Below are 11,075 nucleotides of genomic sequence, written 5' to 3' on the forward strand. Positions count from 1 at the left end.
CCCCCGCAGGTCCTTTCCCAGGGAGCGGTATGGACCCTGAGCTGCGGCAGTCCTTGGCTGTCCCCTCTGCTCTGACGGGCAGTTCAGAAATAGCAGCTGGCCCAGTTCTCCCGCCCCCGTGGCCCAGATCTCTAAGAACGGAGGTTGCTCGCGCAGCAACAGCAACAGCAGCAGCATCAAGCGCTGCATTTAGCCCATGAGCTCAAACAGAGGGAGAGGCTGCCAGCAGGATCCCAGCCTGGCTGGGTGACGCTCCTGCCTGGAGACTGCGCTGCAGGCTCTGTTTGTTGCTGTAAACACGCTCCCTGCTGCAGCTTCCCTGTTACTATCTATAGCCGCGATCTCTTGGCTCCCGTGCAAGGCGAGTCTGCGGTCTGGCTCCCACCTTAGCCTGACCTGAGCCAGGGCTGCCTGACATCCCCATCGTGGGTGGGTGTCTCCGGGCTTCACTGCAACAAGGATCAAAACAAAACCCAAACTGGAGGAAAGGACGAGCCTCGCCCCTCTTTCTCCTCGTCGGTGGTTTCCCGGTGGCCTCTTGCCCATGTTCTTGGCGGCTATCCCAGCCCCCCCGAGCACTGCTCACAAGCTCTCCCAACCTTCCCCGAGGGCTGCGGCCCCTCAGGCTTCCCTGGCAGGGCTTCCCACCGCCCTATGCCATTACCCTCACTCTCGACAATTACAAACATACATAATAGACAAGTCAATAATGATACATGAGTGTAACGCGCTCCTCTCCGCAGGGAGGGGTGTAAGTTGATCTTTCCGTGCGTGGGGCCCGCCGAGTACCTGTGCCCAGCTACGGGCAGACCCCGCTCAGTGCTGGCGATGGGGCCTGACTTGCAGCGCAAAGCGCACCCCTGGCCGGCCGGGCCCCTTCTTCGCCGCCTATCCTTGGAGAACCTTGCTCCGCGGCAAGGCTGTGCGGAGCCCCGCTGAGGGGAGGGGGTCACTTGCGGGGGCACGGCGGCCCCGGGGAGGGGGTCACCTGCTGCGGGACGGCAGTCCCAAGGGCAGTGCCGGTGCCCCAGAGCCTTCGCAGGGTCTCGCCAGGCGAGGGGGGGAGGGGCCGTCACGTCCCGAACCGTCCCGTCCCGTCCCGTCCCGCGCGCCGCCCGCCCGCCGCACTTGGCTGCAGCCTGGAGCGCTTCCCGTCAGTCACGCCCCCTCGCACAGGATGTATCCCATATAAGGATATCTGCGTCAGTGGGTTCCCGAGCCCGGCCGTACCACTCCGCGCGGGTGGGAAGCTCCACGGCCGCTCCCTCCTGCTCTGCCCTGGGGCCCCCCGCCTCTGCGGCCGCTCCCCGCCCCATGCCATGGCTCTCTGTCGGGAGGGGCGGTGGCAGACGGCGCGCGGGGCGGCCCCGGGGAGGCGCGGGGCGGGCGCGAGGCGGGCGGCCCCCCCCGTGGGCGCAGGTGGCGCGTCCCTAGTGACGTCGGGAGAGGGTATAAAAGGGCGGCACGGCGCGGTACTCCAGCAGCTCAGGCAGCCTCGGCGGTGGAGCGGAGAGACGCGCGGCACGGACCGGGCACAGGGACGCACGTAGCCGACCTCTCCTCGCTTCGTCCCCAAGGACGCTTCGCCACCGTCGCATCACCTCTCACCTCCGGCTTGCTCGCACCGAGCCGACATGATGTACCAGGGCTTTGCCGGGGAGTACGAGGCGCCGTCCTCCCGCTGCAGCAGCGCTTCCCCAGCCGGGGACAGCCTCACCTATTACCCCTCCCCGGCGGACTCATTTTCAAGCATGGGCTCGCCTGTCAACCCGCAGGTAAGTCGCCGAGCGTGCCGGCTGCGCATTTGGCCCGGGCAGGAGCACTTAGGAGGGGACAGGATGGGAGCGGGTGGCGTGGGGCTGGCCATGTCTGCAGAGGAGGTCAGGTCGGGGACTGGCATGGGGAGCGGCCCTGGTGCCGAGGTGGGGCGGTCGGGGGGTGCCGTAGCCCGGGCCGCGCTCTGCGGCGGGTGTGTAAAGCGGCTTCATTGATAAAACGCGAGTTCATTGAGGAGACTCCGGAGCAGCGTCTGCGTCAGCGCGGACGTCAGAGATATTTATAACAGGCCGCTCTCGTGTGGAGCCGGCGCTGGCAGCGCGGCGCCGCGGCCCCGGGGACGGCGGGGAGCGGGCGGGGAACGGCCCGGGCGCTCCGCTGACGGCAGCCCCCCTTCTTCTGACCTACAGGACTTCTGCACCGACCTGGCCGCCTCCAGTGCCAGCTTCGTGCCTACGGTGACGGCCATCTCCACCAGCCCCGACCTGCAGTGGCTGGTGCAGCCCACTCTCATCTCTTCGGTGGCCCCTTCCCAGAGCCGTGGGCACCCCTATGGCGTCTCGGCGCCCGCCCCCACCACCTACTCCCGCCCCGCAGTGCTGAAGACGCCGGGCGGCCGCGGGCAGAGCATCGGCCGCCGGGGCAAAGTCGAGCAAGTGAGTGCGGATTGGAGTTGTTGGGGAGACTGGGGAGACGCGCCGCTGGCCGGTTGCCTTGCTCGGGGGGCACCGGGCTGGCAGCGGGACTGAGCGGCCCCTCTCTACCCACAGCTGTCCCCGGAGGAGGAGGAAAAGAGAAGGATCCGCCGGGAACGGAACAAGATGGCAGCGGCCAAGTGCCGCAACCGGCGGCGGGAGCTCACCGACACTCTGCAGGCGGTAAGTACTGCCCGGGAGGTGGCGGGAGAAGAGGGAGTACCCGGGGCGGGGATGACAGGAGGAAGGGGACTCCAGCTGGGAGTGATGCCGGCCCTGGCTGACAGCCTGCTCTTTCTGCAGGAGACCGACCAGCTGGAGGAGGAGAAGTCCGCGCTGCAGGCGGAGATTGCTAACCTGCTGAAGGAGAAGGAGAAGCTGGAGTTTATCCTAGCGGCCCACCGGCCCGCCTGCAAGATGCCCGAGGAGTTGTGCTTCTCCGAGGAGCTGGCAGCTGCCAGTGCTGCCACTGCGCTGGACCTGGGCACCCCCAGCCCCCCCATGACCGAGGAGGCTGCCTTTGCTCTGCCGCTGATGCCTGAAGCGCCGCCGGCCGTGCCGCCCAAGGAGACCAGCAGCAGCGGGCTGGAGCTCAAGGCTGAGCCCTTCGACGAGCTGCTCTTCTCCACGGGGCCGCGGGAGGCCTCCCGCTCTGTGCCCGACATGGACCTGCCTGGGGCCTCCTCCTTCTACCCGTCGGACTGGGAGTCGCTGACTGCCGGGACCAGCGGTGAGCTGGAGCCCCTCTGCACCCCTGTGGTGACCTGCACCCCGTGTCCCAGCACCTACACCTCCACCTTCGTCTTCACCTACCCCGAGGCAGAAGCCTTCCCCAGCTGCGCTGCCGCGCACCGGAAGGGCAGCAGCAGCAACGAGCCTTCGTCTGACTCCCTCAGCTCCCCCACCCTCCTGGCCTTGTGAAGAGCTCCAGCACTGACTGACCTGCTGGGCCCCCTCCCCTGCCCACGCACCCCCACGGACTTGCAGCTGTGCCCCACGGGGCTCCCCAGGCCTGGGGAGGGCCCTGCCACCGCCATCCCCTGTCTGGCCTGGTGCCCCGGGGCCTGGCAGAGCGTCATGCACCGAGGTCTCTTACCTCTTCCAGAGATGTAGCAAATCGCATGGAGTTTGTCTTGTCCCCAGTGGCCCATCCATGAGAGCTGGTAGTCTGTAGCATGTCCCACATGGCTGGGTAGGTGACTCCCTCCCCTCCTTAGTATCACTAGCATTATCTAATTAATCTCTTGGTTTTAAATGATTGGAATTTAACCTGGTGCTGGGTATCTCCAACTCGTATCTAGTGCAGCTGATTAACAATAACTACTGTGTTCCTGGCAATATCGTGTTCTGATGACTTAGCAATGACCCATCTTACGTGGGGGGAAAGAGACTCTATTTTATTTTCTAGTAGGTAGATAAATAGCTATATCCATGTACTGTAGTTCTACATTGATGTTCATTGTAACTTTACTGATCATGCATTGTTGAGGTGGTCTGAATGTTCTGACATAAGTTTTCCATGAAAACGTTTTTATTGTGTTTTTAATTTATTTATTAAGACGGATTCTCAGATATTTATATTTTTATTTTATTTTTTTCTACCTTGAGGTCTTTTTTGACATGTGGAAAGTGAATTTGGATGAAACTTAAGCATTGTTTGCTTATTATTGTTCAGAGACATTGTCAATAAAAGCATTTAAGTTGACTGGTGGAACTGTCCTTGTGTTGCCTTTTGCACTTTCTTCCCTGCGACCTCAAAGGGGTTCCCTAGCCTCTAATTTTGTCTTTATAAACTGCTATACAAACTTCAGACGACTGCAGTCTGCCTGAGGCTTAGGGTGCATCAGGGTGGGGATACCATTTAGGCCAGCCCTGTCCTTGTCCTCGTGCTAGTCAGGGCTGGCTGTGGTTACACCCATCCCTGTAGGCAGCAAGGTCACTCCCTGTGGACCTTCCCAGCTGATCTGTCTGGGTCTGGTTTCCTTCTGTGTCTCTGTGTGTTACCTGCTGTGGCCTTTCACCAGCTAGCTGGAGGTTGTGCTGGAAAGGTGGTGAAAGGGCACCTCTAGGCTGGGGCCCACATGACCATTTCCATGTGCCTAACAACCCAACTTCCTTCTTCCTGGCTCTGGGTGCCCCTGGATGTGGCCTGGTTCCTCTAGGAGTAGCTACAGCCTATCTATCTTCTTTAGACATGAGGGAAAGAGGAAGGCTTGTGCACTCCTCAGTTTGGGCTGGGTGGAACAAGGCAAAACACTGGCTCTTCAGTTTCTATTAAAGTCAGCCCAATCCTTGAGTGAATGAGTTATTACAAATGGCACACACATTCTGGGAATATGCTGCCTCCTTAGGGTCTCTGAAAATATGGTCTTTCCTGTTGAGTTAGTTGAGAGGGGCTGCTACCCTCTGTTACCCCTGCTGCTTATGCAGTGAAATGTGCTGTGCTGGCAGGACAGCAGCTGGGTGGGTTATCCCTGCATGCAGAGCAGTGGTCTGCTCCCTCCCTCATGGCTACACGCAAAGGGTCCCCTGGGAGTGGCAAGGCCTCCCTGACAGCCTCCAGCCCTGTCAGTCCAATTTGAGAACTCCTCTCCCAAGGTGAAAGCAAAGATGTCACCTGTGCTGGCATGTGTGTCTAGCCAAAGGCCATCTTGACACCATGGTCTTAGGGAATCTCTGTAGGCTGGCATTCAGGGTCGGGGTTCTCTAAATCCACATTTCCTGGTCACTGCAGCAGGCTCTGCTTTTTTCAACTCCTTCCCTGGCTCCATCCCTTCAGAACACACAGAGGATATACCTCATCTCAGTAGTGAGTATTGCAGCTCCATGACTTGCTCAACAAGGCCTGCCCTGTGTAAAAGCAAATATTACAAGTGCAGTTTCCCATCTTTCAACATTAATCTGTAGGCAGAGCTGACAAGTGATGAAGGCTAATCCCATTTGCTACTGAGAAGCAGCTACTTTCACGTTGTCACTTGAGTTTACATGGGCAACACCCGGGTGCAGCAAAGGCACAGTAGCACTGAACCATGAAGCAGTCATGTAGGTGGCAGGTGACACTCCAAGAGAGTCAGATTTATGTGACAGGTAACCCTGTGAAGTCAGTAAATCTGGAATCACAATGTGCTGTCTTGCTGAAAAACCATCGAGTTCAGAGTTGAATAATTCAGGTCCCCGGGAGCCCATACATGCTGCTGAAATCACCAGACATTCAGCAGAGACAGAAAGGAGTAAGGGTCCACCAAGTCCAAAAATACCACACAGTTCCCTCAAGGTAGGTGAAGTGATCCGGGCCCCATCATCTCTCATGATCACTGGACAGACTAAAGCAAAGTCTAGAGCTAAATTCAGAGAGACAGCAGTCCTGCAGCCTAACCACGGTTTCTCTGATAGCGAGTGCCAAGTCTAAGTGTCAGCTTTTACATTTGCTATGCAAAGATGTCAAATTCAGGGGTGGCACTACATGAGACAGGTTATGTCTAACCCCAGGCTCCAGCCTTATTCCTTGCCTTCAGTCACAAACAGTCCAGAATTCAGGATGTGCTACATAAAGTTTATGCTATGTTATGAACTTGATTTATCTATTTTCCAGCATTTGGGAATTATATAGTGAAGTTACACTTAAAACAAGGGGAATCTTGCCACTATCTTCAATTGAGGAATAATGCAGCAACCTCTGCCTGCAATGTGTTATAAGCATGTGCTTCAATTACAAGCTGTATCTGATACATCACACAGATACCAGCACAAAGCTTTGTGAAACACAACAATGGAACGAGATAAGACACGTAGAGAACGCTGGTGTTATTTCTGATGCCTCCTGCGCTCCTGATCCCTCTGAGGGCAGCAGTGTAATTAATTCTTAGAAATGCAACTGCAACACAACGCAAGGCACGGTGGAATTTTTGTTACGAATTACAGAAAGTAGAACTGTAAAACAGCGTGAAGATCCTCAAACGCGTTTATGGTAAAGTAAAGGAGGGCTGCCCAGCACAGCAGTACCCGGGTACGGGAGGGTGTTGCGGATCTCGGTGCTGACAGCAGCCGCAGTCCCGACACGCTCCTGCGCACACCGCCCCCCACCCCGCCGGCGGCGCTGGTGCCCCCGGGCCGCGGCAGGGCGGCCGCTGCCGGTACCTTGGATCAGCGCGAGGCTCCCGCGTCGGGCCGGCCGCGGCGCGGCCCCGCGGGGCCCTCACGGCAGGCAGCGCGCGGTACGAGGCCCGCCGCGCGCCCCAGGCCCCGCCGCGCCTGCGCGCGCCCATGTTTACTGTTTGGTTGCCGGGGCGCCGCGCGCGGGCGCGCCGGGGACGTGACGTGACGTCCCGCTCCCCGCGGGGACGCCGCGAGCCAACGCCGTGACGCGCGCGCTTCCGGCCCTGCCCATATATGGCAAGGCGGCGGCGCCGCGCTTCCCGTGCGGCGCGGGGCGGATCCCGAAGGCAGGGCGGGACGGCACCGGGACGGGAACCAGGATGGGCGGCCGTGGTCCCCGCAGCCGGGAATACCTCTCCCTGCCTTGCCCCACCTCGCTCCTCGCCGGTGGTGCCCCCAAGGCAGCCTGGTCACTGTTCCGCCTCCTCCGGCGCTCCCGTTCCCTTTGCGGGGTGAGGTGTCAGGAGAAGGAATGGGGCTTTCACGCAAACTGGGTGCTGAGTCCCAGGCGAGCTCACACGTAACGGTTTGTAGCTCTCGCTGTTCCTAACCAGGCTTCCGAGGCATCACCCCTCCACCTGGAAATCTCCATTGTCAGCTCTGAGCTGGAAGAATTGATCCGTGATGGAAACCAAACCAAACCAAACCAAACCGCCCCCTTCCCCCTTCAGTTAACAACTGGCTTTTATCCCCAGTAGGTGGAAGAAAATAATTACCTTTTGTTTTTTTGGGTTTTTTTCCCCCCTGCAGTTGCAGCGCAAGAGCTGCCCTATGAAAGTGGAGGCAGTGTACAGGGTGACCAGGTGCCTACATCCTTGAGCACTTGCTCTGCCAGTTCTGGTGCCATTTGTTACTATTTTGTTACAAAAATCTCACTCTACTGCTTTCTGTGAAAATAAAACTGGAAGCCTGCCAAAAAAGGCTGTCAGAGACAGTGGATAGTCCGAAAAAAAAAAAAGGATCATTCAGAGGAGATAAGGTGCTTGAGAAAAATTAAATTAGTATTCTTCTCTGTGCTCACTGTAGAGGAACTTAAGAATATTCCTATACTTATTTTGTGAAAGATTCATCAGAGGATATGTTTCAAGCTGAAGGTCTGCAGAAAAGGTAGTGAAACAAATGGCTGAAATAAAAAGTGTTGAACAATTGGACTGCATTATATTCATCCAGGAGTTCTAAGAGAAGTCAAGACTTAAATAGCTGAGCTGCTTACTAATGGTTTTTATGTAACATTGCATTTTGGTAAAAAAGAGAGAGCAAAGGTAGTAAAATGTCACAATACAAAGTGAGTGTGTGGTACAATTTGATGTACATACATGTAAAATGTTTTAAATGGGAGATAAACAATCCATTTCAATCATACAGAAACAGCCCAGAAGCTGATTTATCACTTGGGAACAAGATCTTGGCATGATAATAGTTCTGTGAAAACCTCAGTTCAAAGCTTGGTAAATGAGCAAAGCAAGTGTTAGGAGATAAGGAATAAGAGGAAGAGAATAAAAGCAGAGAGTGTCATTGTGGCACAGGATAAATCCATGGTGTGTCTGTGCTTTGAATGTTGTGTACAGTTCTGATCTTTAGAAGGACACAGAGCACCGTAAGAGGTTCAGACAAGTAGATGTTAGGAAGTGTGGGACATCTTCTAGGTCAGAAGCACGTAAGTCAACTAGGGCTCTTCAACTTCACAGACACAAGTTAGGGGAGATTTCTTTCAGTGTAATAATGATGAACAACAAGCAAAACTTGGGGAAATGTGGAATAAAACCAAACTTGACAAGTGGTTTTTTTGCTTGTTTCTTCTTGGTTGTGTTTTTTTTTTTTTTTTTTTTTTTTTGAGATGAAAATGAAAAGTCCAGAAAATTAACACAAAAGCTAGTGAGGTGTATTAAGTACACAAATATCCCCTTTGGCTGTGCAAGTTCTGATTTTGAGATTTCTGGGGCCTTAGGGAATACTGTGGTGAGGCAGCACTACACACTGACCAGTGACTTTGTCCTTACTACTTTCTTCAAGTGGTTGCTACCAGGTAGTATCAGAAGACTGTGGCTGATAACAGAGAGGGGCAAAAGCTGTGCTTGATTTAATCAAATATGACCATTTCTATGTGGGTTTGTAGGGATTTAGCTGAACTTTCGCTCTTTCCTGTGCTTTCATATTGCAATGGTGTTTCAAATTTGTTTAAATTACCAGAAGATGTGATCTCATATGTCCGTGCACCTTATCTGTTCAGATCTTTTGCTGATAAGGTTGTTCTTTGGAGCTGCATCCGGTAGCCTTTCCGGGCAGAGGTAGGCTGGTGACCCAGTGAGGTGCTGAAGTGAAACCAACAACACCCATTCTTCTCATTTGGAAACAGCGGATGTTCACAAGGGACATGGACATTATATCAACAGGATGTCATGGGAAAACAAAAGAAGGTTGTAACTAGCGTGTGGACAATGTATCTTTATTATTTCCAATTAAGGTGCTCTTGTTCTGTGGTGTGCTATCCTGTCCCCTGCCACCCGCCTGGCATCTTTAGTCTGCACAAAAACAGATTTTCAGCTCTTCTTCACTGATTAGATTTGAGCTCTGTTTTTATACAAATGTTTTGTGAGTTGGTCTGTTGGCTATGGACAACCAGCTGCAACATTAAAGGAGTAATTTTAATTCTGATTGCATTGCTTCCTCCACTTGGTAAGGATTGAGTGCTTTTTAAATAGCCCATCTTGAATCCTCTCATGCTCGGGAGGAAGGGAAGAAACCAACTCATAATATAGTATTTATCTGGTTTTGTTTGCAAATTAAATATTTCCCCCGAATAGGTAATGGTATTGCAGAGACCATAAAATACAATCACAGTGTTAGTCTTAAAGCATGTAATCTGAAAGGTACATGGAATTCAGATATTGCAAGGGTATTTGAGTTTTTTAAAAAAACATTATTTTGACACTGCTTTGAAGTATATTAGGTGCTTCAGCATGAGAGTGATGAAATTCCTGCTATGAAGTATTTGAATTCTAATAGTAGGAAAAATAAAAGTTGCCAGTAGCACAGGTTGAGAAGGACAAGTTCTGTTACAGCATTTAGGCATGTGGTATGGCAGTTGAATTAAAATAGTAACGTAACCTAATGGTGATGTGTCACTAACCTTGAGGACACCAGGGAAGATAAAACAAAGTAGTTTACTGTCATTACATAAGAACTGAGTACAAAGCCAAGAATGGGGTTTTGGCACAGATAAGGATTTCACTCCAAGACTTTCAAAGAATTCAGCTCTTCAAAGCTTTAACTATCCATGGGCCTCTCAGATCCTCCCATCCCATCATCCCATCTTCATTCTCTTCCCTCCACCCTCTCCTTTCCCCGGGCTGTGGTTTTTTGCTGGTATTTGTCAGCAATTTCCAGGTGCCAAAAGCTTGGGTCCCTTGGCTATGCCTGTACTCCTGAATCAAAGAGGGTAGAAATCAAGCTTGGGCATTTGACTCCTGCTTTTCCACTGTGCTCTACTACACAGTAATAATTCTGATTTCTGAAGCAGTCATGGCATGTGTCCAGTAATCTCCAAGATGATTGTTGGGTGTAATTCAGAGGGTAGCGTGTGTCCAATAAGCAGTGAGCAGACTCCGTGAGACTGGACCCTCTTCACTCTTCTGAGTGATTCAGCAACATCCCAGCAGGTTTCATACTGTCAAACATACCTCTGTGCTCTGGCATATGACAAATCCTTTAGCTTCATGTTGTAAATCATCCCTCTGGGCTGTGGCACAATGTCTCCTTTATTAAAATCTACCTGTTTGAAATAACACTCCTGAAATGATACTTATTTAAGACCACGTGTAGTTCGGAGGTGACCACCAGCCAGGTGCTGTGTACTGTGAATATAGTGAGTGGCTGTCTAGCCCTTTTACCACAGAACAGTTCCTGGCCCAGCTTCACTTGGCACTGTAGATGCTGCGTGTGTCAGGCTATAAACAAGCTCTGGCAAGTTAGAGGATTTACCTTGCTGTAAGGGTTGTGTAACATGTTCAGCGCTCCAAAGGAATCCCGATGAGTGCAGTGTTTGATAAATTATCTCCAAATCATCCTAAATACAGGGTGGGATTTAAGGGAAACATGAACTGATGCTTTTCACTTAATGGTAGATACGTAGCTGTAATTGGGGTAACATGGTGAAATAACACACATGGAAACATGTTATTCTACCTGAATGCCTATTTTCAAGATCTTTGTTTCTGTCTGGGAGCTAAGTCAAGGGGCATGGCAAGCTGGTGGGATGGTTCCCACACTTTAAGAACCATAAAATAATAGTCACATGAGCTACCTATGCCTCATCCCTCAGAAGGGATGATCTTGATTAGGAACACTTATTTGAGAAAAGTTTTATCCATATTCTACATATCTTTAGGTTCCAAGGGCAAATGCTTCACTGGATCTTAGTCCCAACACATTTAGTCAAGACCTAATGAA

At 52.9% G+C, this 11,075-nt stretch overlaps 1 protein-coding gene across 1 annotated transcript; it reads left to right on the forward strand.

Annotated features, from left to right (window-relative positions):
* The first annotated feature begins 1,478 nt into the window (after positions 1 to 1,478).
* FOS (Fos proto-oncogene, AP-1 transcription factor subunit) lies at positions 1,479 to 4,190 on the forward strand. The gene is made up of 4 exons (XM_014890193.2): positions 1,479 to 1,775; positions 2,187 to 2,432; positions 2,547 to 2,654; positions 2,775 to 4,190. Exons 1-4 carry the CDS (start codon positions 1,635 to 1,637, stop codon positions 3,390 to 3,392), a joined length of 1,113 nt encoding a protein of 370 aa, XP_014745679.1. The 5' UTR covers positions 1,479 to 1,634; the 3' UTR covers positions 3,393 to 4,190.
* The last annotated feature ends 6,885 nt before the right edge of the window (positions 4,191 to 11,075 follow it).

Source organism: Sturnus vulgaris, chromosome 6 (genome assembly GCF_052056855.1).
Source record: "Sturnus vulgaris isolate bStuVul1 chromosome 6, bStuVul1.hap1, whole genome shotgun sequence".
In the NCBI taxonomy this organism is placed as follows: Eukaryota; Metazoa; Chordata; class Aves; order Passeriformes; family Sturnidae; genus Sturnus; species Sturnus vulgaris.